Raw genomic sequence first — 25,579 nt, 5'->3', positions numbered from 1 at the left:
CTCCCACCTGCTCAGCCCACTGGACATAATAAAATAAGGTAATTGTTTCAATTCTTTGCAAATAGAATATTCAAAGATTGTATTAACTTTCAGTGGGACAACATTTTCTGTATCAGAATAAACAGTTTTCAGCCAAATCATTAGAAGCCAACTGGTTTATACCATGGATGTAAATATTCTAGTTAGATTTGTGGATATGAGGTTGTGGGTGAACATTACATGGCTTGGTCAGTTAAAATCTTGCGACCAAGTCTGTTTCAAATGCTTACCTTCTCTGATGGTTTTACAACTTTGTTCCTACAGAATATGCTACTCAATAAGACAACAAAAGACACTTGTAAATTATTCAATGTTTAAATAAAAATATAACCCAACATCAGTGTTAGTTATTTATGATATGATAAAAGTATATTTAAATCAAGTTTTCCCTATTGTACACATATATTACTTCACATATCTCATATACATAATATTAATATTCAGACAAATTTGTTCACAAGATTCTTTTTAGTTATAAATGTTTTGTTATTTTTGCTCATCTACTTGGGCATGAGGCTGTTGATGGGCCTGCTCTTTTCCAATTGCTTCTCCATTTTCACCAGCAAATCGACTCCATCAATTACCCGTTGGACCAATTGCACCTGAAATATGGGAAAAGAATCCCCAAATGAGTTAACACTATCACTCAGTTTGGTAGGAAAAACATTAGAATTGGGTTTCAAAGCATAGCAAAAATATATCTTGACTGAGATGAGTTTGATCACAAAGCTATTTTTCTTTTCATTTTGACCAGGTCAGTTTTAAGAGAAAATAACTACATAGATACATTCATACAAACATACATGTATACATACATATACATACATACATACATACATACATACATACATACATACATACATACATACATACATACATACATACATACATACATACATACATACATATATACATATATATACATATAAAAAAGGCTGTGTTTTTTCGAGTAGTAAATTTTGTGAAACCCATTTGGGGGGGGTAACGAATGTGTGTGACAACGAAAAGTGCTCTAAATTGTTAAATTGTAAAATATAACAATGCTCAATTCTCGGATAGAATGGAAACGTTTGGTACTTGATATGGCATTATTGTGCTTTCATGGTGTAGTCATTGAAAGCGTATGTTATTACTTTTAGAAATGTTTTTGGCTAACAGTCATGGACGTCCGCTGTAATAAAACTCCAAAGATGGAGAAGTGGGTAGGGGCTGGCAAGCAAAGCTTTAGTTCTTTCCATACCTGGTGAACCGTCCAAAGAATTAACCCATAAACCGATTAACTATGAAAAATAAACCGTCATTTGGCTTGCCATATACACTGTAGAATCTGCATGAATATATGTGATCAGTAAACTTAATTTAGGTTGTGATATCATTTGAAAGAGATGTAGAGAGTACACTTAAGTTCTTTCCTTTGACTACCTTGTAGCCTCCCCCCCCCCCCCCTCCAATGAGGACGCCCATGGTACGTATTTTTTATTATGAAGAGGAGTGCCCATCTTAAAGTATGAGCCAATTCTATCTTGCGTGAACCACGAGGACTCAGCGGTAACTGCAATTTTCTCTTTTTAGCAGCATCATGAAAGGTTTCTCATGGCATATGTGATTTACGGGTTTGTGCGTTGGAAGGGGAAGCTGGCTTCATCACAATGGACAGTAGTGCTAATCTGCTTACCCCCCCCCCCCTCCCCCAAAAAGCATACGTTTGTCAAATATAATTTTTAACCAGGAGACTCAACTGTCTTTAAATTTAAGTTCATACATGTTGGTAGAATAATGAGACTAAACCTTCTGCAATACTGACCTCTGATTGTCCGAGTCGATCGAGGTTCGAGATATCGAAAATGCCGTTGGTCGACTCTGTATCGACACCTCCAGTCCCGCGCTTCTGGAGCCTGAGTTTTTCCAGGATATCGTCAAAGCGGGGATCTTTGCTGAGATTGGGTAGTTTGACATGGACACCGGCACGAAGTCCAGTTCCCAGGTTGGATGGACAGGTTAAAATGTAACCAAGATGTTCATTCCACATGTACTCCCAGCCCTCGGATTTAATCAGAGATTCAACCTACGTATAGAGAAATTGATAAAATTATGTAGTTGTTTGTATCATATATAGTAGTCTATTGGCTGCATAACAGTATTGTATTGCTTCACAACTGCAGGCAGTGCCTGTGTACGATACCATTTCAGTTCGCATTGTGTAGCATGAGATGCATACTCTAGTAACGGAACCAAACACCGAGATAACCCAAATGTAATCCCCGAAAAAAAATAATAATAATATTCGGGACAGTTCCCTACGAATATCACATCACACCGCTTAATATACCCTAACCCCTTCTATTGAGATCTAGAAATTCAAATTTAGCAACGCATATATACAACTGAATCCAGCTCGAATAAAAGACTCACTCCATGGAATGAAACCAAGTGGGCCATTAGGTCCATACAATCAGTTGTCAATGTCTCACCTCATTTAGTCCCTGGCAGAACCGGTCAAACACCGCCTTCATGTTTCCTCCTTTCTCCATGGAGATGAGACGGGTGTGGTCCTCCTCGTTCACCCAAACTAAAAAGTTCTTTGCATCGTTGTGCCTGTTCGAGGAAATTTGAAAATGAAAAATGTGACGAAGTACCGAACAGAACGACAAATCAGCCTTGTGCATTTCCACATGCAATTTCCCCACCCATTTCTCCCCTCCTCTCCCATCCACCTTTGCTCCATCCCCCCCCCCTCCCCTCTCATTCGAATGCCAACCTATGAACATTTGTTTCCTTCTGCTATACTTCATAGTGCCACATAGCAAGAAGTGCAACTTTAACTACTCTTCAGACCCAATAGTCAAGGTTACAACCGTTTCACCCCATCCCCTCCAGAAATATTGCAAGATGATCTCCAACATAGTATCGTGTATAGGATCTGGCATCTACAACCCGGCTGAATGATATACCCCGATGTTGAAAGAACTCAAACAGGTGGAGGCAGTAAAATATATTAAAACTTTACCATACGGCTGACTATCTTTGTTCTTTTCTAGAATATTTTGGGTCTCGGGAAGCTCTCAGGCTTCGATCCGCCTGACCCACCCCCCCCCCCCTTGGCCTCCTCATCCACTAAGCGCCTTTGTCACACAAACAATCACAATCAGTGGAGTATTGCATCTCTTTCTGACTATGCGGAATTCTGGGCGACAAGGCTATGACATAATAATATAATTCTAGGGTCTCACCAAATGCCTCGAGCGTCTGGCCAGTCACGTGCCATACCGGCACACGTGAGAAGAGGAGAGACTGGTTTGTCAAAGAGGAAGTGATCATCAATGAGTTGCTGTTGCTCCTGCTCTGACATCTGATTCAGGGGGTAATATCTGCCATTTAAATCACCGCTTAATTTATCGAGTGCTCTACAAACGACCTGTCAAAGCATCCATAAGAAAATTGATGAAGAATGGCTTAAACGAGAATGCTGCTTCTTTTTCGGTTTGTTTCTAACTCTATCGAGTATAACTCAAGAACTAAACTTGAAATCAGACCACACTACGACATGATCACCTTTATTTTATTCACCAAAGTAAGGTTCCGATGAGTAAGAAATTGAAAAGACTTAATTCAGATTTTGTCGCCCGTATACTTCTCATAGAAGCAAATACAAGTTGAAAACATGGAAAATATCAACAACAAAAAAAAAAACATTTAGACTCCTACTCCTGCAATGCTTGAAATAAACCATGTTAGTCAACTAATGACCTCCTTTGACATGATACTTGATAGTGTAGTATAAAACATTATTCAAAAATATTGTTAAAATCAACTCAGAAATCTGCTTCAAGACTAACAGTTTGCAATAAATTTCGTACGTTACTTACGCATCTAGAAACGTCCGCTGTTAGTACAGTCAGCTCCACGGAAGATCTGTTCAGCAAATAACTGAATTGTATTTGGGACACATTTAATTTTTCCACAAATCTCGAGTCCTACCTGATGTTATATTTTCATTAAAGAGCAAGTAAACAAATTAATGCAAACATTTTTGTCATTCAGTATTTTCTCGTCCAGTAATTGTAGTAAGTGGCTAACATGCCGTAAATCTGCACGACAGGATGTATGTACCCGATAAAACTATACTGCAACTTACACTTTCCACCATTCTTCTCTCGGCTCGGTCGCAATGTGGTGGGAGGGAAAGTCCCCTGATGCTCCTGCCTGTCCTGACTCGAGAGGAGAGTACGTATTCAGGGTCGAGGTACCCGCCCCGGATTTTAGACGCATCCAGATCAGTAGGATGCAATTGGTCAGTTCGGTATCCGTTGTGTCTTTCATCGATAACTGGGTCAAAGATTTCCTTGAAGACCTAAGAATGATTCAAGAATTTTTCTTTATTAATCCCAGAAATATTTTTTGATCACGCTGCGACATGTTGAGCCTCGGCAGACGGGAACGGGTGACAAGCATCGGTGCATACCGAGATAACAACCAAAGTGGTATATGGCGTATATGAAAACATGGGTAAAATGTAAGGGAAGGCACAATTTCATAATGATTTGAAGCAAAAAACACGCTTGTCGCAGTAACGATGTAAACATTTTGAAGACATTGAAACATTCTAATCCATATCTTACCTCGTAGCACTCTTCGTCGCCTGCAACCATGCCGACGGTTTTGATGAAGGGATGGCCGGGGTTGTCCACCCCAGTCTGGATACACTCGTCGAGGGTGCACCCGTTCGGGGTCACTTTTCTGCTAAGTTCAGCGTAAATGGCCGGTGTCAAGTGGCTAGCCATTACGTTGTTATGTTTCTTAAGGTCAGGATAATTCATGGAGGCCGGGAATTGAACTGACTTATTCATTCCTGCTTGGACCTAAATCGAAAAGGAATAGACGTCTTAAATTGATTTTTACCATTTTGGGAACTTGGAAGAACAAAACAAAATTAGACTGAACTTAGCTGCAAAAAGTACTAAGGAGAAAACACAGATCGTGTGGCGTATACCCCAGAATAATCATTTCCCATTAAACAATAGAAGCACGCGGACGTTTTCCATTATAAAAGAGTGCCACACTAGGCTATAGTGAATATGTTTCACAGTATCCATTGCGGAGGGACTATATATTGTTTACACTGGGCACGGTGTGCACAATTTCAAATGCGGGGGTTGGAGATTTAACGCAGTTAGTGAGGCACGGTCCGCAACTGTATTAAAATCTGAGCTATAAAAACAAAGGCGTTTTTGGTTGTCAAAGCAACTTGTTAATTTTTTTCTTTTATCTCTAGAAACCCTTATAGGCCTAAATTAAAAAGAGATTATATCCTCAGATTTCAACCGTAATCATAACTATCACAATACCGTTTGTGCAAAGCATCGTCGATGAACATTTACACATTTACAATAATGATCGGATAACTCATGCAATAAAAGGAATATTGCAAAGGCATCCTAAATATTGATAGTGGGGCGAAAGTTAAGTCGCGTAAGAATAACAAGAGTGAGATCGGTTCGGTTCATATAGTGATGTTTTAGACGTATGCGGTTGCAACGATGTAGTAATACTCCCCTCGTCTTCTTCTTCGTCTTGCCATTGAGAGGCTTTAGCTCTCGCTTCTGCCTTGACTTCAGGCTGTTGAATCGGACAATGGGAGGAGTCACGTACCTGCTGACGGCTGGCATAGGCTATGCCCAAACCAACTCCTGCTGCAGCAGCTGCAACTAGAGTCACTTTCTTGAGGTTTCCGTTGGAAAACATACTCCGACTGAATGAAGCCATCTTGATAAGAAGGTTGGGACTGGTCTGTGCAAGTAGAACGAATAAAATGACTGTCTCATCAACAGTACTACGACATTCTACAACATTATTATATAGTTCCATATACATGTTGTAATTCTTATACAGTGCTATTTCACTCTTCACATTTTGTTTTCAATAATTATAAAATCTTCTTGAAAGATATACTTGATCAACGTTCGTTTGTATAAAAGATCTGCTTGGGTTAGTACGAATCAGTGGATGTAGCTCCTTTGAAAGTAAAACATAAAGCGATTGCGTTTTTTTTAGGTTTGATAAATCGTTATAAATTTATTTTGAGTAATATCTAATATGTTTCTTAAAATTACGATAAAATGATAACCCCACTTGAAGTTCCTCGCATAAAATTAAGCTAGGCTAGTCCCTGAAGTATACTTAAATATGCCGCTAAAATGCAGCTGGCAGTATATTTACATGATTTAATATTGCCTGCTAATTAATTAATTTAGTGTTATTATAGACCAATATTGAAAATGAGTCCTTAACTCACATGAAACAGCAAATCCTGATGTTAAATTAAGCCACTTGACCACCGGCAAAAGACCCCTGCACACAACTGACCAGGTTTGTTTCAAATATCAAAATTGCAAAAGTCACGCGTGAAAACATAACCGTGCTTAAGTCACGCGTGAAAACATAACCGCGCGTAACAAATATTTAGGCACAGTGCGCGTCTTCTCCAATCGGTTCCTTCCAATGATTGGCTGCACATCTTTGTGATGCTAGCAATGTGCCACACTCCATAGCAACTCTTACAATACTCTGCGGTGAACAACGGATCAGTATTTGGCGAGTCTGTTTTGTTTTAAATATGCCACTAGCAACGTTTGCAAAAGATAACGTACGCAATAGGATTGGCCGTTATATAAGACGCAAAATGTGTCACGCGACTCGCATGAGTATATATTGTACAGACATATCGCGCATACGACAGGGTAGTCATGACATTATGTGTGTCTATTCTGCATGTGGTGAATATTTATATATATTTGGTTAAAATATCAGTTTTCTTCCAGTTTTATAACTAAGAAGTGTTCAATTGTTATATAAAATATAAATACAATTATGAATTAAAAGTGCTTTTTGGTTGGCCCTCTGAAATAAAACGCGCACGTCCACTGCTCCATGCTCCCAGTTCCCCAGTTGCCTTGACAATAAAGAGAAGTTCCTTGTATGACATCATCGGCTTTTTTGATTGTTTATGCTAACGTCTGCTGATAATTTTAAATGCAAAATCCACGCGCGAACAATAAACAAATCTGATCCTATACGGGATGCGCGATGGGCTTGCATTGAACTTGAATTGCAATACACTGACGGTACGAGCCTATAGGCTTCTTCTTTTTTGCACTCTTTCTACACGAGGTTTAAGAGTTTGTGAACAAAATGGTTTCCACGATGCAGAAAAGGTTATGCCTTGTCTGGTTTATAATGCTCTTGATTGAGAGAAGAAGTTCTGCGTACTCTATCGAGGTAGGTCATTTTATTAATATGAAGGCCTAAGCCTATAGCCTTACGAAAAAGGCAGTAGCTATTCTTACGACTAGTCGTAACAATTATTTATAACAAAGTGGCTATTTTTACAACTAGTCTTAAGAATAATTTTCGACTGCGCATGCGCAGTTGCTATTTTTATAACCAGGAGTACCATTTTTACGACGAGGAGTATCAATAATTTCCGGTTAGGGTTAGAATTAGGTTTAGGATTGAGGTTTAGGGTTAGGGTTACCCCTACTACATGCGCAGTTGCTTTATTTACTTTACTGCGTTTGAATTCGCCTTTGTTGTAAGAATAGTTTATAAATAATTGTTACAACTAGTTGTAAGAATAGCCACGGCCTATTTCTAAACTATTCTTACGACATCGGCGAGTTCATGCGAATTCAAAGTAAATAAAGCAACTGTGCATGTAGTAGGGGTAACCCTCACCCTAACTCTAACTCTCAATCCATTCCTAACCCTAACCCTAACGGGGAAATTATTGTTACTCCTGGTCGTAAAAATAGTACTCCTAGTCGTAAAAATAACCACTTTGTACGAAAAAATACGGCAAAATGCATACAGATGCCATATACCACAAGAGGAAATAAAATATGCTCTCAGACACATAATGAAATTTGATAGACTATTACAAGGTTACTTACGTGCTTTTCCTATAGGAGTGCCGATTAAACGCACTATAGTATGGAACGCGAAAAGGACCACAACATGTAATAGTCCGTGTATTTGGTAGACTAAGTATTCCAGCCACTATGCCTGATGATCATTCGACGTTTAATTTTCCCCAGTACACTATAGTATGAACGCGAAAAGGACCACAAAATATGATGATGTTAATGATGATCTAATTTTATACGATCATGTGCTGAAAACTTATGATCATGTACTAAAAATACACGATCATGTACTAAAAGTATACTATCATGTTCTAAACATATACGATCATGTACTAAAAGTATACGATCATGTATTAAACATATACGATCATGTTCCAGTACAAACGTACGATGTATCAAAACAAATACGATCATGTACTAATAATGTTATGTTAAAAAAAAGTGGCGTCTGCATACGCGTATGTATATTCGTATGTGGCATCTGCATACGTGTATGAATATTCAGTATAAACTCATTAAGAACCACTAGGGGCGGGGCTTCGGTATCAACTTTGATATTCCTAGGGGTACGGTACTTTGTAATCAACGGGTACCGGTAGCATACTATATTATTAATTTGAAGTGTGTGATATTCACTGAGGATTGGCTGTAATAATACTTAATAGTTATGTGTATGAATATTTAGCAGACCGCGAAAATTGTTTTGGCATTTGAACGTACGTACGTTTGGAACGTATACAGTATACTACATGTGCGTACGAATGTAAGTAACAAATAGTATTAAAGGCAAAGCACATTAAACGGCAATCAAATACGATTTTAGAAATTTGCTTCATTATAATTATACTGTTTCAATTCACGAGAATCATGGATGATATAATTGAGTCTCTGGAGCTCGAAAACACCGAGCAAGTGAAGGAAAATTTCCGCAAAGAAAGGGTAGGTCTACCCTAAACATAGGCGTAGGAGGCGGGGTGCTGGAGGGGGGGGGGCGCAGCCCCAACCATATTTTTTTGGTGAAAAATCGGGCAATATGCTGAGAATTTTTCGGGCACCTACTGAAAGAAGAATAATTTGCAATGTGTTTTTCTATGATGCTAAATGCTAAATAAATGATGGTTGCTACTTAAGTCAAAATTTGATGCATTTTTTATGTATACTTTACAATTACAATGCGGGTTTGTCGGACGCTTGCGCGGGTTTGGGTGTTAGAATGCAGGTCCAACCCGCGAATTGCGGGGTCAGTTGAGAGCTCTGTAGTAAGTGTGGAGAAACTGAAAAAGCAGTGCTCTGAAGGTGCTTTATAATACTGTACATAGAGTGCTAATGCTACTGCTAGCTTAGCCTAAGGCTAGGCTCAAACTCAAAGACCCATATCTCTCGTGCACAAAAGAATTACATGGCCCAGGTCACTTAATTCTCTATTAAGGTCCATTGGTGCCAACTGTGCCATATAATCAATCACACTGACCAGTTTTATAGGCAGTTAGGCATATATCTATTTGTTTTGTTTTGTTTTTAATTCCAAAGTAACCTAGCCTAGCCTATGCATTTGCCTATATCACATCACATCAGATTCAATGTTGTTGGTCATTGGCCATTTCATCGCTCAAATAAAACTATAGTCCATCAAATGCCCAAAAGGTCCTTATTGGTATAAATGCCTCTGCAGTTGTAACATAAACAAGAACAATTGACGACATGCAGATTGCTATACTAGAACTAGTAGTACATACTAACTTGTTTAAACTCTGTACTGTACGTAGGCATTGCCTTAGGCCTTAAGTTTAAGTTATGCGCCCTATGCTCAGTATAGGCCTAGTTATGATATGCTCACTAGTTATAACTGAAGTAACATCCTCCTTCCTAATTCCCAAGGATAACCTAATGCGTTTCAAAGTTGTTACGCTTATATCTAGCATATCTGCCATTTCCTTATTGGTAAAGCCCATTTTAAAAAACTCTTCTATTCGTTTTTCTGTAGCATCTTGGGAATCCATTTCTTATAGCTAGTAGTACTAGTAGTATATTTTTTTATTTTAAAAATCCCGCGTAGGCTAAGTAAGGCAGGCCTATACACATACTTAAGCTAGGCTATCCCTAACATTACATGTATTATTATTTCGACGAAAGTATATGACTGCGTACGCTGCGACTAACCTTCGTACCAAGGAGCAAAATAATAGCGACCCAGTGTATTCATCCAATATAAGCACCGCCCCATATATGAATATTCATACGCGTATTCAAACGACAAAAATGGATATTCATACGCCACTTTTTTGTAACTTGCGCATTTTCATCATCATCACAATTAGTTTTCAGTACATGATCGTATATGTTTTGATGTACATCTTACGTTTTTAGTACATGCATCATCGGATGTTTTGATGTACATCTTAGTTTTTTAGTACATCATCGTATATGTTTAGTACATGATCGTTAGTTTTTAGTACATGAACGTATAAAATTAGATCATCATAAACATCATCATATGTTGTGGTCCTTTTCGCGTTCCATATATTACAGCACTTTGGACTAACGCAAGATGCAGTGGAAACATCCTAAAAAATTCTTAACAGCAGCGACACCATTAAGTAGAGTTGGAGTATGTAGACTTTTGATTAATTTTTATCTATTGGTTGACATTGTTTTAATGTTCTCAGCCTAACCAATTCGGCGGTAAATCGTATTACCAGGATGCACTGGATTTTGAAGACAGCCAACATAAGATGGGAAATGGAGACAGTTTTGTAGTGATCAATGATAACAGAATGGTAAACTTCAATTACAAGAATGACGTTAGTGAGGTATACCTGGATGAAACTCCTATTGGTGACAGTGAGAGACCGTTGTTCCAAAATGAAGATGTTGACCCCATCATCCAAGGTTCAACATTTGAGCAACCTGCAGTATATGAAAGAGAAGATGTTGATGGTGAGGATGTTGAGAAGCTCCGTGAGACTGGTAACGTCTACCTAATGCCAAACAGTGAGTTTACACCGTGCAGAGACGTTGTGTTTAAAGCATGATTCGAGCATGTACATTTTATTAGAAACCTGAAATATTCTTAGTGGATCACAGACTTTCGATCGTAGTATATTTGCTACTATCATGCTAAGTTTTGGAAGGAACTAAAGGAAGGGGGGGGGGGCGATTTGTTGGGGTTGGATTACATGCTGGGAACGACATCGGAACCTAAGGAATTGGTCCGTCTATATGCATGGTAACGCACTACGAACGCTCCCTATCCACGCCCTCCCCCCCCCTCCCCCGGCACCCCTTTTGGTCAGACATTCATATTGACATTCACTGGTATATTAAATGACTCTCTGCAGCAATCATGAAAAATACTAATACTAATTAAAGAACTACCGTACATAGATTAAGCTCATCCGTTTTAAAGTGCAATTATAATTATAATTTCTATGTTTACATCTCATTAATATATCTCTCATATGTTTTCCTTCATTAGATGGGCGTGTCCCTAGTGGAATAGAATATGACGTAGATGGCCTTGATTACGTTGCGCACGACCCGATCGACTTAGATGCGGTGGCTCATAGCCGCCATTCTGAAGATGTCGGGGAAGATCCGATTGGTCACAACAACTACGAGGACGGCTGGAATAGCTTGGAACCAGGAATGCAAAATGCTAATAATTACTGAAATCCAATTTTAGAATCATTGGAGCTGAACAAATAATCCTGAATATTTACGAAAAGCTCACCAAACCATTGGCAAAAACAAAGTGCAAACATCGTTTTTGACGATATCGTGTGGCTGCTCACTATTACAGGCAGTTGTTAATAGCCACCACCACACTCGTTTGTCCTCTCCCAACTTTTTTTGAGAATTTCTTCTCGCAAATAATCAGTTGGTAATTAGCCTGTATCATTTAATGGCAATATAGTATTAAGTGTTATACGTCGTTGATTCGAAAATCCTTTACTGTCATGTTATGAAAGTATTGTTGGTAATATACATGTGGTTGCATATTCTTTATTTTGAGAAAAGGGAACAAATTGTCTCATGCGATTACGTAAACAAGAGGTTGGGGAAAACCCCCTCTCACAAATGATATTATAAACACATCGCAGCCTTATTCGCCAATAAATGAATTGGCATAATCTTCGGTAAATGTGATATGGCGTTTGCAATGGGTATGTGGTCCTGTCCAACACTTCCACCCCCCCCCCCGCCCTCACCCCACGCTTCTGCCAGGATATAAGTAACTGGTTATTTCGACGATCTCATGGTATATTGGACATAGTCTTATGTTGCGACACAAGTTCAACAAACTATTAACTTTGTATATTTTATGCCTTTACATATAGGCTTATTTGTGTGGTGGAAGACGCTATACATGTACACGAGTTCATTAATGCAGACAATTTTGAAAATGATGAAATAAAAAAATTGTTGAGGTAAAGGACAACTCTTCTTGTTTGCCTATACGCGTCTATTTACTTCAAATCTCTTTTTCTTTCTGTAATTTTCCTTAATATTTCAATTCCTATTTTCTTAAAGTCATGTCATAAGGTATTTTAGTTCCTATTAGTGGTATCTTCAACTGTTCAATAAAGATGCTTTTCAATTGAATTAGAGATATATTTTATTCAAATTACAGATATTCTTAATCAACCGAAACCACCTATTTATACTCATTTTGCGATTGAGAAATTTAGGTAGTATTTAGGGGGAGCTCGTGTGATCAAACCCCTCTATAGATGCATTTATTTTTTATCTCCGTCAGAGGGACTTGCTCTATGTGAACAAAGTGACATATACTCCAATACAATGTATGTGAAGACTGGCGCAATTGGGAAAACTCCCTCCAATTCTCGACGGGTTATTGTCATTTTACCGAATGCAATAATGTATATAGCCATTCCGAATGAAGAATGAACCGGTATATAAGTTACATGTATCTGTGGCTATTTTTACATTGCATGCCTACATCCATTTTCGATAAATCCAGCCAGTTGGAACAATATCCTAATGCTGAATAGCACGTTATCTTACATGTTTTCCCATATCATGCTTCGAAGCACTCGTATACTGACAGTACCGATATGGGTTAACCATTATCTTGTAGAAACATGATATTCATATTGCTCATACTGTCAGTACGAGTGCTTTTAAGCAGGACTAACGTACGATTGGCCATATATATAGTAAACAACGTAACTTATCATTTATACGTAGAAAATACTTTCTAAAGCACGAAATGCAAATAAAGTTACAGAAATCTCGAAGATTATGTTTTCTTCAATTGAATGACCCGGCAATCTGTACACGAAGTTATTCTTTAAAGGGACACACTTACAGAGAAATGAATTAATACTTACAAGCAATACTACTAGAATTTTCGCGTTTCATACGCTATTTCTTGAAGAGAGATGGATAAACGCGCGTTTATCGCACACTGTTTTAAACAGATAAAGTGATTGGAGAGAATTACAGTGTTTTCCGTTACCCCGCACAGATCTAAAATGTCACAGTGATATGATAAAATTATATCACATATAGGGCAGTACTAGTATATTGGCTCGACATATAGCACCCGTAAACTTGCTAGATTATTTCAAAAGAACTTTACTGTAGAAGCTCTGGTACTCATTATTTTTTCTAGATATAGAGGGCTCAATTACACATTTCTCAATAAGGCAGACACTAGTAGGGTGCTTTCTGGTATGTGAGCATAAGTTATCATTATTTTAATTTTTAGCATATATGAGGGTAATGCTGATGACCAATTAATATTTAAAATTTGAATACGTTGCCTACATGTATTTACCGACCAAAGAACATTGATGTCCCCACCGGTACGATCTTCCCCCACGATGTACAATATCAGCGGCACCTTCCATCAAAGTTCATCGAGATGATAGGCCAACGTGGTATACCGCGCTCATGATAGGCCTACCAGGGTCCAGCTCCCTTGGCCTACATAGCAAGGTCCTTCCGTGACGCCACGGTGATGCAAATGAACTTCAACTGAATAAAGTATTTGATTAGTAGCACTAAACACACCTCAAATGTTATTCAGTATGGATTAAATACCCCATCGTAGTGAAACCTTTCGGTCAGTTTGTATCCATTCAAATAGGGAAGAAATCGACACTGAATGCGGATTATCGTTGACTCCAGAACAAAACATGAGAATTAAGCGGAGGACATGGGGTTGTTCCATTTTTGTGGTAAGGGATGAATAAGCTATGTCGGCGTCACACTGTTGTGTAATAATTGCTCACTCAACAGATATTGGAACGAAAAAATCATCATTAGAATTTAATAGTATTATATTACATGTTTTTTAAATTTATCGATATTATAATTACTTTCCTCTTATCATTTTTGTGTTATGAAACAGGTAAGAATTTTTTTTACCCCTGTACAGATATTTAGAATCGTCCAAAGTGACCATCGGCGCGAGCTTTGAAACCCTTATGACAGATCTTTTCATAGCATGTCCGTTCTACTTGCGTATATTTTAGTCTCAAATATTTGTAGTACTAATGAGGATTTTCTTTATTTTTTATCTACTTTTTGTGCGATTCTCGTACAGAAATCGCCAAAAGCGTCTGTGTTTGTGCACGATATTATTTTCACTTTGGATTGTTTCATTTAATAAGTAGGGGTCTTGTATAGTATTGTTGTTCTTTATCGTTCTCAAATTATGCTGAGAACGACACTAAACATCCTTACGAATTTGAATTAATTTGAATACAATGTTGATGTAAGAATGCTGTATAATTGCAGCAGTCATGTGTTTTGTAAAAGGAAAAAATACTTGTTGCTATAAAATACCCCATACAAACAAATGAAACAATCCATCCGTGAAAATAAGTATCTTGGTATATAATAAAAAAGCTGGCACACATAACATGCATGAGGCCCATGCACCCTCCTTGAGGCACATCTTACACAGCTATGGTGTCATTGCGAACCAATTACTACTGGATATGCAGTCCGATAGGACATATATCCTCAGCCATTAATGGTCCAGTTGGACACTTTCTACTTGGGAGGAAACAGATGCCTGTGTTGCTATTCGACGGCACTGTGTAGTTGTCAGGTAGGTCTACTACTTATATCCCTGTTTTACATTCCAGACAACCTCTAACAAGCGATGATGTTTTAAATTGATGTTTTAGCTGAACAACTCGAATATGACAAGTTGAACAATGATGTTTTGACTACATATTCTAAATCGTCAAAATGTGGAAAATCTGAAAACTTACGTTTCGCCGAGATGCATCAAGTCGTCAAAATGTCAACAATTTGGGAAAATGCCTGTACGCTTTGACGACATACCAACTCGTGAAATGATAAAAATCTAAAAATGTTTCTTGATTAGAAATTTAGATGCATCAACTCTTCAAAATACCAAAAACATGGAAATTACCGACTTGCACTCTTCCATATCTGTAAAAATAACAAAGATCTTGTATAATGTCGTTAAAACGTCAAATTTTTAAATAAATTCCCTCACACACCCCGCCCCCCCCCCCCCTCCATTTATAGAGAGCTCGGGAATTATGAGTTTCCAATACACGAAAGAGGCCCCTGTAGTTAGGGGTCCAGGAATACACACATTCACTGCGTTAATTTAGTGGAAGGCAGCTATAACCTGTTACATCGCCCAGGGGAGGGGTCTAAGGGGAGTACCCTCCCTTTTGAGGAATTTGGTAGACATGTATGTCTCATATGCTTATGTATTGTACTGAATTAATCGCCATGTGTTAAATTAACGCCTGTTTTGATGACTGTTCTTTCTACGAAAGGGGCCAATTAAACATGCATGGTTCAACGTTTATATGTAGTGGGAGGTTAAGATGTTACGTTGCAGATGGGAGGTGTCAAAGGGGAAGGGTTTCCCCTGAAAAATGTGGCAAATATGGAGGGTACCTAGATGCAAAGTGCTATATTTCGCACCTGCTTGAAGAATTTTCGAATGCATTATATTGGTTGTACTACATTTACATTTCATAAGTTTTGTAATGCACTGATCGTTTTAAATAATCTGTCAGCCGGGGAGAGGTGTAGCTGTGCCCGAAATGGTTTTCGTAATTATAAAATTTGGTCAAAATTTCGTAAAAACGTTACAAAATTACGAATAATTATTTTACGAAGGTGTTAGTTCTTCTTTAATTTTCAAGAAATATAATTTAAAAAGCAGACTCCCCCCCCCAAAAAAAAAGTTCATAAAAATGAAAGAACAGCTAGCTGGTTTGACACTTTGTCTCAATTTCGTTGGTGGCAAAATGTACAACAGTTCCGTACAACAGTTCTCTCGCAGTCTCGGTTACGTTAGAACTGCATAAGTTTCCAGATGGAGTTTTGTCATAGTTCATGTGCAACGAATAATAGTTTTAAAAATAATAATGTCAGGTATTACTGACTCGTGGCCCATTGTTATCCACACAAACTTGAAGAATGAGCAGATATCACACTATTTTCAGTCGCAAGGACATAAAGTTAGATGTAAGAAAGTAACTCTATCCTAGCTAAATGCTAACTTCAGACCCATGCAAGTCCTAGGCCTAACGAGTAACGTTATACTATAGCCTTTTACAGTTGTAGCTCAAATAGTACTAGGGCAAGCTTAACGCAAAGCCCCAGTAAACTCAAAACTAGCATAGGATGTTCTAAATCTTAATCATTAATGTTGACTTTACAATTTTAAAATGTTATTCTTAGCACAAAGTCTAACTTCAGTTTATGACATCTTCAAGAGGGCCTTATCTGTTTGGTCTTAAGCGAAGATTATACTTAGGCCTAGAGCCGGATGGGAAAGTAAGCTAAACCTAGCCTAGGTAGGCCTAACTGTTATTGTTAAGCCCTAATGTTAAAAGTTCTAACATTAGGAACTAACCTAGCCTAGTTCTATAGTATAATCTTTAGGCATTTTTGACTATGAAAACTACAACAGAGTTAGGGCCTTTTATACACTATATTCATATCATTAAGGGACCTACGTAGGCCTACATATATACTAACATATAACTTTATAAGCCTTAACTGACAAAAGTTGGAGTTTTTTTTTACTCTGACCTCTGTTAACAATTGACTGGCACCAAAGAGTAGAGCTGAATTGTTCTCACTGAGTTCACAAGGTTGACCTCCAAACCCCTTGGTAAATTTCTTTTTTTGTATGGCATATTTTCATCAAGTTTCAGAAAACTACTTCACTTTAGATGGATTAACTGAAACTAACCTATTTCTTTTTTAAGTTTCAGACAATATCATCCCATCGACAATCATTTTCCCAAAATCTAGCATCGCATTTTTAATCACCCAGAGTAGTAACTTCTTGGAGACAACAAAAGAAAATGAATCACATTCTTCTTTAGAAAATAAGATGTTCAAAAGGTGAGTTACATATTTTGCTAAGACTTTTCAAACTGATTTGTTCTATATATATCACATGGCAGACTTCCTAGATATAACTTTTGTTTCATTCTTGCAAAAAAAAAACATTAGAAATTCAGAGTATACGTTTAATCTGCAACCTGCAAGGAATGCCTCATGATGGGAAAGAGAGAGACAGGAATTTAGATCTTCAACAAAGGCCTCTTAAAAAAAATTAACACAATTTTATAAACTTAGTCCCAATGATGAAGAAATTGTGAAAGTCTGTAACACTTTTTTCTTGCAAAGGTCCACTGGCAATAAGCATGAATACAAGTTCAGTCACTTTTAACATTGCAGGCTGGAAAAGTTTACATCAACACATAGAAATTGCTACCTACTGCTGAAGATAGCAAATCTGGAAGAGACTATGTGGAATGCTATAGAAAGAGTGCAGATGAGGTAATGGTTTTCTGTTCCCCTCCCCCCCCCCTTCCTGGGACACATTATACATTTGATCAACAGTACTTTGTTCATTAAGATCAATGTGTATTTTATGTGTTAAAGACCTAGTAGTGCAATCCAAAAAATGTGTCAGACACCTACCAATGATTTTGTCATTAATAAATAGCTCAGAGATTATCTATCAGGGCCTCAAATTTTACTACATCAGTGAATCAAGTAGACCCAGTACTTTCCTGTTGGAGAAGTTTATGGATGAATTTAATTGAAAACTTAGATTACTTGCCACATAGGTACCAAAAACATGTTTTGTGTTTAAATTGGAAGAGTTATTCATCTTCTTTAGACGGTTATATTTACTGTAATGTATTTACGGGAGCAACATCTTTGATTAAATATGGGACGAACTAATTTTACCTTGTGTGTAGATCTTCATATTGATTAGAGGTAAAATAGCTGATTGTGTTTGAATTATGTTACTTTCTCTTACCATCTATCAGTTTGGGGAGATGCATTTTCTTTTTTGCTTGCTGCAATTTATATATCACAGCAGATGCTTAAAGCCTTGAGCTGATAATTGCTTTGAAAATAAATGTCCTCACCATATAGGCCTAAACCTAGTCCTTTTTGAACAAGTTTATGACTCCTCGTTCATCCACCTCAGCTGCTGAAGAAAGTTACTCAAATTCACTTTGGTTTTCCTTACTCCTTAGTATATCAAAATATCACAAAAGAGGTATCTTCTCAAGGATGTAAAAGTTGTTTTAATGTAGACAAAAAATAATGTCTACAAGTTAATTTCATCTCTACAAAGAGCTTTCCCAAATTATCTTTGTAGAACATGTTCGCTGATTAAATTTTGTAATAAAAAGATGACTTTGAGGCGCAAAAATTAATTTGATATGCTATAGATCATTTACAACCACTTCTATTAGTAAATGTTGTATTCCGATACCACATTTACATTTTGAGACATGACCTTTTAAGAATGGCTGGACCATGCAGACTATTAGATCAGTTCATACGTATGCAACACAAAACTCAATGAAAACAAAATAATTTAGTGGTCCCAAATGACATGTTTATAATGTGTTTCAAATTTTGTCAAGGACAAATAGCTTTGAATGGCATCCAAGAATGCTCTGATGATATTTGAAGTAAAATGAAGATATTTTGCTTAAGTTATTACAATTTCCGGAACAATGGGATAGATATTAACAATATAGCCTGCACTGAGGAGCTGATATCATCGTCAACTTAGCCTTAAAGGAGCATTCCAAAGTTTAAGCATACTTAATAGGTTAATAGCTTGGAAGCTAGAGTAGTTACAAAACACATTTAGTATTCTTTAGTCCTGGACTATAACATGTCATAACTGACATGTTGCTTAAATTCCATCCTTTAAACTGACCATTGCTTCTTATGCTTGAAATATGATTCGGCAACAACAAAGCACTCAACACAGCACAGGTATTTGAAATAAACTAAGATTTCCTATTTTCCTTACTAGGTCACATCAGTCAAACCAGTATTGATTTCATTCTTTTTAAGTTACACAAACATTCATGCTGTTCCATTTTACTGATGGTTAACAGTGTTTCTTTGACTCATATTGAACCCAAGAGTTCTAGTTGGAGGAAACTGCAGGAAATAGGTGTAATTGTTAATATTGTTTGCATAAATGACCTGCACAATTTGAAGTGACAAGTTGCAGTAATGTACTTCTAGTCATCCCTGAATTTAACTTTCTATATACTGAACTTTTGTGGTACCTGTATGATTTTCCAAATTAAATAATTATATGTTCGTATTTGCCTCTTGTTGTAACTCTTTGAGCTAAGTGAAACCCTGATTGTTCATTTGAACCTGTTCTTAACAACAATAGATTCATGGATACCAAGCTGCAGATGATATTTGCTGAAAAGGATATGAGCTGCATTCAGTCAATGATCACCATTGCTCAAGTAAGTCACCATTATCGCACTAATAAGTAATCATTGCAACATTGAAAACTTCACATTTATATGATACTTTTTGGCAGTGATTTTACACTTCAAATGGCCCTTTTCTATTTATGTACATTGTTTTGTCTTAAGTTTCTCAATAATAATTTTTTGTTACTTTGAAATGTCTATTTCCTTCTAAACAGGCTACTTGTAAGCCAGCATCAACAATTCTTCAATCAAAATTGAAGGAACACCTGAGGGGACAATTTTCTGTTGAGAAGATTCTAAGCACTTTGGAGCCCACTGGCCTATCAGAACATGATATCCTTAATAACTCCTGTGTATTTCAAAGAATAAACTGTGTGTTTCATATGAAACACCTGAAACTAACAAATGCACATTCAAAGGAGGTGTATGACTACAGATCAGGTAACACATTATTTGACATGAAATAGATTAAATTCATTTCAACTTTTGAAGGAGTGAGCGGATGTGACCTTGCAAAATGAATAGTTATTTTGAAAATATCCAAATATTTTGATTTCCTTAAGTCTTTGTCCACATTGTCTTGTCCTGCAACAGGGATTAGGAAGCCTCAGAAATATTTCTCAGGCTACAGAAGACCAGCTCCTGGATTGCAGTCTCTCTCCAGAAGCTGTTAAAAAGTTAATAAACTTCTTTGCAATGGACTCCCAGTAAAACAACCCTTGACTTTCAACTAACTTGAAGCAGAGATTTGCTTGAAAAAGAGATATTTTGTAGACTGCCAAAAGAAATTGCTCTGTTTAGGTTATATTTCTTGATCACTTTTACTTTGTCAGAAATGACATGTCAGATTCATCAATTACATTTTACTACTTATTTTAATGCACACATCATTTTTAAATCAACTCCTCAGATGCTTTAATAAATTAAACAAAGACTTGTGTGGCCTTAAAGAGTCTATGAACACACTAAAATTGCCATGGACATATGGTATTGAATTTCTATGTTTTGGGTGAGTTATTATAATTTACAAAACAATGGATTTTAAGAATTAGCATTGAGGGTTTTGCAAACATTCCAGAGATTTAGCATCTTTTAGTGTGGTATATCTTGCAAACCAGAAGAGTTTTGTAAAAAATATTACTATCAATTTTCTTTCATGGGAGTATAACGTATCAAGACTAAATTTCTGCATAAGGTATTCCTTAAAGACAAGGACACCTTGACAGAGGATAGTTACTGACTACTTACAAGAGATGACAAACAAAAGTGAAAAAAACTGACAAAAATCACATTACTTGAATATGCATTTATTGCCTTTCTGCTTGTGGTTCATTTCAAGTAGTATACTGTAGATGAAGCACTCAGCTAGAAATACCTCAATTCAAGAACCTCATGGCAAGCCAACTTTTATTTGCTACCTTTTCTACCAAAAATAAGCCGTCCCCTTAGCAAAATTAGTTCCTATGTTGTGCCCACAAGAGTTCATGTCATAGCTTAACACAATTTGTCATTGTGTACAGCAAACAAGCCTTCCACTTACAATGCTCACCTCCAAAAACGGTAGAATTTTGTAACAAAGATACATGGTCTAACTGAGTGCAACCTGATAATTCATATAATTTGTCAATATACAACAGTTACCAGTTTACAGTTGAGTTCAGGTTTGGCACAGTATTTCTGTAAACACTCTAGAGATGAAACTGCTTTGATTTCAAAGATTCAAGTATCCATGAAATTACTAGGAAATTGGTGATGCAACTGGCTCAGGCAGATTCCTAAAGCTAAAACTGGCCACTGAGTGGAGGATTGGTAGAATTCCTGGTTTTGAAACACTTTCAAAGGTTTCTATGCATATTTCTTGAAAGTATTTTGAATTCCAATAGAACTTTTTCTTTATATATAAACATGTTACATGTTTCACAGTCCATGAGGTGATAAATCACAGATTATGCAAAGAATTCGGCCTTTGAACCAAGTCTGGCAGCTTTGAGATCCTTTGGTATCTGTGGTTTTGGTGTAGGGGCTGGTATTGGTACATCTCCATCCAACACAGGTTTGGGCCTTTCAGTCTTCACAACGGTAACCTGCCAAGTATACCAAAATATGCAAACATTAAGAGGCAAAATCCATTTGTCCCATAAAGGAGTAAGGAAACCTTTCAACTCAGAACCCCCGCCTCCACAAGCTGTGGGCTGTTAGTCACCAACCACATTGCAAAGCTTGTCAGAAACTCTGCAGGTTACACATTAATGTGAATACTTATGTAATATGAAGCTGGAAAACACATTAACTGTAATGAAATTGTACTTAAGAACAGTAGTCAAAAGCATGTGTATATATGTCAGGGGTGCAACCTTTGTTTCGTTTTGATTATGGGTAGGCTAAGATATGTGATAATGCTGAACTGGGGGAGGGGGTTCCTCTGAGAAAGTCATAAAATGGAGCATTGTTAGATTCAGAAATAGTCCTATAGTTTGAAACTTCTCCACTGCTTAGATTGTATGGTACATATTTGTTCAGGGAATAATTTATCCGGTATTGCATACAGTTAATCCCTCCTGTATATATATATATATATATGGAATAAACACTTGTGTCTAGAATTTGGTTGTGTTGGATAAGACCAAAAGAATTGCCTTATTCTTTTTCTTCTATTTACAAGATAGTAAATCAACAAATCAAATTTTTTGTTTGACTACAGCAAGGGAGGAAATAATTTAGCACATCAGTTTTCAAGGCTCTGTATATATTTTCTTATAAAATGAAATTCTGCTATACATATGTGGACTTGTAGAGCATTGGCCTATTTTGCATAGCATTACAAAATGTGATTCTTTTTCCAGGAGTTCAAACCAGTGAACTTTGAATATCTTTGCTCTTACAAATACATCAAACATATCCCAATTTTTGGCAAGTGTTCCACACGTATCTCTCAGTTTGGTTAACAGTTGCTTGAGAAATGACATTACCTTGTTTAAATCTCCCTGTTCTGGTCGGACCCAGCCCAGTTTGTCAAAAACACACCTGTCAAATTCACCTTGTTCTTTTCTACACCTGCAAAATTAAAAAAAGTAGTACTGTAGTTAGCTAAATGACCAAAATTAGTCTATTATGATTTCCACTAAATCTGCAATAAAATGAGTCAAAATAAGATGTCATATTGTTAAAGGAAGTTCAAATAAAGATCACAGCAGTGAAGAGAATTTACCAATTGCTTGGGGAAAGGAGTAATCTTCAAAACTGCCCTCATTGAGGATTCAGTGAGCAAATATATATTGTACCATATAATGAGAGGGTATTCCATGACTTTCCAAGTGATGTCATGTTCAAGTCGTAAGTATAGGTATAGGCTCATCAAAGTTCCTTAACCACAGCCAAAATATTTAAATCTGCACTATACTTTTGTTCAACGTTGTCAAAATAGACTTGTATTGCTTTCAGTTGAAAACTTGAAGGGTCAACCTCTCGAGTCATTGACAGTTTTTCATCCTTGAAGATTGTGCAAAGTCATTAACAGCTCATATCTTTTGACAATCCAAGACATATGACATTGTTGTTATGGAAATTGGACTGCTTTGAGACATTGCTTCTGTACCCTGATGAAATGATATCAAAGTACGACAAACCTGTACAAACGATGTTCCGAGGTATCCACACATGTCCAGTAGGCTGTAAATGATTCACTACAATTTTGTTTAAGTTGATCAAAAAACTCAAAAGCGCATCGAGAAACGGCTCTCCCTTCTCTTAAGCATTTACGTGGATCTTGTTCTTCTGCTTTGCACAACATGAATTCCTGAAAAACAGAGGAACAAAAATTCATGCAACACCTACTGCAAGCTTGTACAATGAGACCAAGCCTATAGACTAACTTGAGAGGGTCCTGGAGAATTCATCAGCATTTTAAGTTCACTTCAGAATCCACAAATAAGTTTATAAAAGTTATCATTTTAATTTTTTACTGATACAAGAAGTTCTTGTATGACAGAAATTGGAGGGGTCTCATCAGCTTGTGGGCCAAATTCTCATCACAAAATATTTCAATTACTTCAATCTAAAAACTGTTTTTTCATATGTTTAAACAAAATAACATGAGTCTAATAAAGAAACATCAAAATATTCTTTGGTCAAAATCTTCACAATGTAGAGCAAATGTATTAAGCCTATTAAACATTTTTTCAACCTCTATATGTCACATGTAAATCAAGGAATGGCCCAACTCTTTTTTGCAATGGAAATTTCATGTCAATTCAAATTCAACCTTTGGTATATAGGTATTAATGATGTAAATTAGAACCTCAAAAATCAGATCAATGACATACACAATACCGCTATCAAAAAAAGCATGATTCAGTGGCAGGCTTGGGGCGATTACATCTGAATGTAATCGATTACGATTACTTGAGAGTGTATGATTACGATTACAGCCTAAAGTTGAAGTAATCGATTACGATTACATTGTAATGTAATCGTGATTACAATCACGATTACATTGTGGTTACTTGCACAATCCTCTGCATATCTGTTTAATATAACTCTCTGCCGGGAAATAGGGCAATGAAATAGGGCAAAGAAAGGGCATTTACAGTATATACGGACAAAATTGTGGAAGTATATCTACAATTCCTACCAGGCATTACACATTTATTCCTTAACACGTTTAAGATGCGTAACCCATAAGTCCAGTAAAAAATACAATTTAAACAGACAAAGAGTAAACAGACAAATACTAAAGTAAAACAAATGAAGATTTTCATGCAACACTGTATTTTGTAAACTAATAATTTCTGCATAGCAGCAAAACTAAAAACTCTTTTACATTATAACACCAAAATAAAACTAAACAGCTTTGAAATTGGGCATTCCACGGTACATGCTAGAGAATTCTAGAAGCAGGAACACTTCTTTGGTCACACTAAAAGCCAATTTAGTAAGAATTAGTTTTAATCATTTCTACTAATTTTGCCCTCATTCAAATTTCACTGTAATCATAAATGTAATACGATTACGATTACTTTGCCCTTGTAATCGATAACGATTAAAATTACTTTGTAATTTTCACAAAAGTAATCGATTACGATTACTTCAAAAAATGTAATCGATTACTGATTACGATTACCCCAAGCCTGTTCAATGGCCATTCTAGAAAATTTAGCCAAAATCCCTAGATCAAAGAAATCTGCATAAACAAACACACTATGAAAAATTAATCAAAGCACAGTTTTGTTCCAACAGATTAAATACACAAGGCCTATATGTCCTAAGAAACATTTTAATTTAATATCACCAGATCAACTTGCTGCTAAACCTTGTACATTCTTCAGCGCTTTGCTACAGACTAAATATTTTCTTTTACTAAAAGTAATGGCAAACTAAATAGGCAAAGCCTTATAGATACAATGATGAGACTTAAGTAAAAGTACTACGAAATGCAGGCCTTTGCATTGATCTTAATTTTATTTGTTTGTTTCCGTATAGGCCTACCTATCGCAACACTGTATGCAAAAACTTGCACAGTTGACTAAGGTTTCAAAGTTCTACTAGTACTAGGTTGTTAAATAGTGATAGGCTGCTGTACAGAATGTGATGCCTCTATGATATTGACTAACTTAGGCCTGGGCATAGGCCTAAGGTAGGTCTACCTTGTTTGCTTTGTCGCATTGTCTACCAAGATGGTGACCAGCAGATACCATAGCAGCAGACGTCAGAGGAACCTCGGGGAAAGAGTATTCCTCCTTGGTGGGCAACTCAACTTTAGTAGGCATTATGTGAAGCTATGGTTTGTCACGATCTACAAAGCCAATGCCTCGGTTGTAGCATAACGTTAGTGTACACTAAATACACACTCGTACTCGTATAATAGTCGTA

The 25,579-nt window shown here is 36.8% G+C and overlaps 4 protein-coding genes across 8 annotated transcripts; 2 read left to right on the top strand and 2 right to left on the bottom strand.

The window, feature by feature from the left end:
• Positions 1-389: 389 nt before the first annotated feature.
• On the bottom strand, positions 390-6,492 carry LOC139966348 (creatine kinase U-type, mitochondrial-like). 3 transcript variants are annotated; one of them, XM_071969259.1, is made up of 8 exons: positions 6,332-6,492; positions 5,595-5,826; positions 4,659-4,900; positions 4,175-4,390; positions 3,270-3,454; positions 2,511-2,634; positions 1,844-2,104; positions 390-641 (listed from the first exon to the last, which is right to left on the bottom strand). In XM_071969259.1, exons 2-8 carry the CDS (start codon positions 5,800-5,802, stop codon positions 540-542), a joined length of 1,338 nt encoding a protein of 445 aa, XP_071825360.1. In that variant the 5' UTR covers positions 5,803-5,826; positions 6,332-6,492; the 3' UTR covers positions 390-539. The 3 variants fall into 3 exon arrangements, with proteins under 3 accessions (XP_071825360.1, XP_071825362.1, XP_071825361.1); XM_071969261.1 differs by having other exon boundaries at positions 4,659-4,898; positions 5,689-5,826; XM_071969260.1 differs by having other exon boundaries at positions 5,595-5,821; positions 6,332-6,451.
• A 599-nt stretch (positions 6,493-7,091) lies between these two features.
• LOC139966359 (uncharacterized) lies at positions 7,092-12,791 on the top strand. The gene is made up of 3 exons (XM_071969282.1): positions 7,092-7,314; positions 10,625-10,949; positions 11,434-12,791. Exons 1-3 carry the CDS (start codon positions 7,228-7,230, stop codon positions 11,625-11,627), a joined length of 606 nt encoding a protein of 201 aa, XP_071825383.1. The 5' UTR covers positions 7,092-7,227; the 3' UTR covers positions 11,628-12,791.
• Positions 12,792-14,884: 2,093 nt separating this feature from the next.
• On the top strand, positions 14,885-21,244 carry LOC139966358 (protein SPO16 homolog). Of its 3 annotated transcripts, none has more exons than XM_071969281.1 (6): positions 14,885-15,039; positions 17,198-17,336; positions 17,676-17,777; positions 19,663-19,741; positions 19,927-20,046; positions 20,288-21,244. In XM_071969281.1, exons 2-6 carry the CDS (start codon positions 17,326-17,328, stop codon positions 20,420-20,422), a joined length of 447 nt encoding a protein of 148 aa, XP_071825382.1. In that variant the 5' UTR covers positions 14,885-15,039; positions 17,198-17,325; the 3' UTR covers positions 20,423-21,244. The 3 variants fall into 3 exon arrangements, with proteins under 3 accessions (XP_071825382.1, XP_071825381.1, XP_071825380.1); XM_071969280.1 differs by lacking the exon at positions 14,885-15,039 and adding an exon at positions 16,245-16,448 and having other exon boundaries at positions 17,204-17,336; XM_071969279.1 differs by lacking the exon at positions 14,885-15,039 and adding an exon at positions 16,245-16,448.
• Positions 20,998-25,575, bottom strand: LOC139966360 (NADH dehydrogenase [ubiquinone] 1 alpha subcomplex subunit 8-like). Its single transcript, XM_071969283.1, has 4 exons — positions 25,354-25,575; positions 23,338-23,507; positions 22,681-22,765; positions 20,998-21,795 (listed from the first exon to the last, which is right to left on the bottom strand). The coding sequence occupies exons 1-4, from the start codon at positions 25,474-25,476 to the stop codon at positions 21,658-21,660; spliced, it is 516 nt and encodes a 171-aa protein (XP_071825384.1). The 5' UTR covers positions 25,477-25,575; the 3' UTR covers positions 20,998-21,657.
• Positions 25,576-25,579: the final 4 nt, after the last annotated feature.

Source organism: Apostichopus japonicus, chromosome 4, assembly GCF_037975245.1.
Source record: "Apostichopus japonicus isolate 1M-3 chromosome 4, ASM3797524v1, whole genome shotgun sequence".
Taxonomy (NCBI): Eukaryota; Metazoa; Echinodermata; class Holothuroidea; order Aspidochirotida; family Stichopodidae; genus Apostichopus; species Apostichopus japonicus.
Note: the sequence above shows the minus strand (reverse complement) of the source record. Positions and strands in the feature narration are given on the sequence as shown.

What these genes read in the sequence shown, in the direction of transcription:
- LOC139966360 (XM_071969283.1), bottom strand. Translation starts at nt 25,476, where the DNA reads ATGCCTACTAAAGTTGAGTTGCCCACCAAGGAGGAATACTCTTTCCCC. An exon ending in AATGCGACAAAGCAAACAAG is followed by an intron (nt 23,508 to 25,353) that starts GTAGACCTACCT and finishes TCTGTTTTTCAG; the next exon opens with GAATTCATGTTGTGCAAAGC. An exon ending in AACAGGGAGATTTAAACAAG is followed by an intron (nt 21,796 to 22,680) that starts GTAATGTCATTT and finishes TATACTTGGCAG; the next exon opens with GTTACCGTTGTGAAGACTGA.
- LOC139966358 (XM_071969279.1), top strand. Translation starts at nt 16,349, where the DNA reads ATGTCAGGTATTACTGACTCGTGGCCCATTGTTATCCACACAAACTTG. An exon ending in GCAAGGACATAAAGTTAGAT is followed by an intron (nt 16,449 to 17,197) that starts GTAAGAAAGTAA and finishes TTCTTTTTTAAG; the next exon opens with TTTCAGACAATATCATCCCA. An exon ending in GAAAATAAGATGTTCAAAAG is followed by an intron (nt 17,337 to 17,675) that starts GTGAGTTACATA and finishes TTAACATTGCAG; the next exon opens with GCTGGAAAAGTTTACATCAA.
- LOC139966359 (XM_071969282.1), top strand. Translation starts at nt 7,228, where the DNA reads ATGGTTTCCACGATGCAGAAAAGGTTATGCCTTGTCTGGTTTATAATG. An exon ending in GTTCTGCGTACTCTATCGAG is followed by an intron (nt 7,315 to 10,624) that starts GTAGGTCATTTT and finishes TAATGTTCTCAG; the next exon opens with CCTAACCAATTCGGCGGTAA. An exon ending in CGTCTACCTAATGCCAAACA is followed by an intron (nt 10,950 to 11,433) that starts GTGAGTTTACAC and finishes TTCCTTCATTAG; the next exon opens with ATGGGCGTGTCCCTAGTGGA.
- LOC139966348 (XM_071969259.1), bottom strand. Translation starts at nt 5,802, where the DNA reads ATGGCTTCATTCAGTCGGAGTATGTTTTCCAACGGAAACCTCAAGAAA. An exon ending in GCAAGACGAAGAAGAAGACG is followed by an intron (nt 4,901 to 5,594) that starts AGGGGAGTATTA and finishes CCTTTTCGATTT; the next exon opens with AGGTCCAAGCAGGAATGAAT. An exon ending in ATCGACTCGGACAATCAGAG is followed by an intron (nt 642 to 1,843) that starts GTCAGTATTGCA and finishes CCCATATTTCAG; the next exon opens with GTGCAATTGGTCCAACGGGT.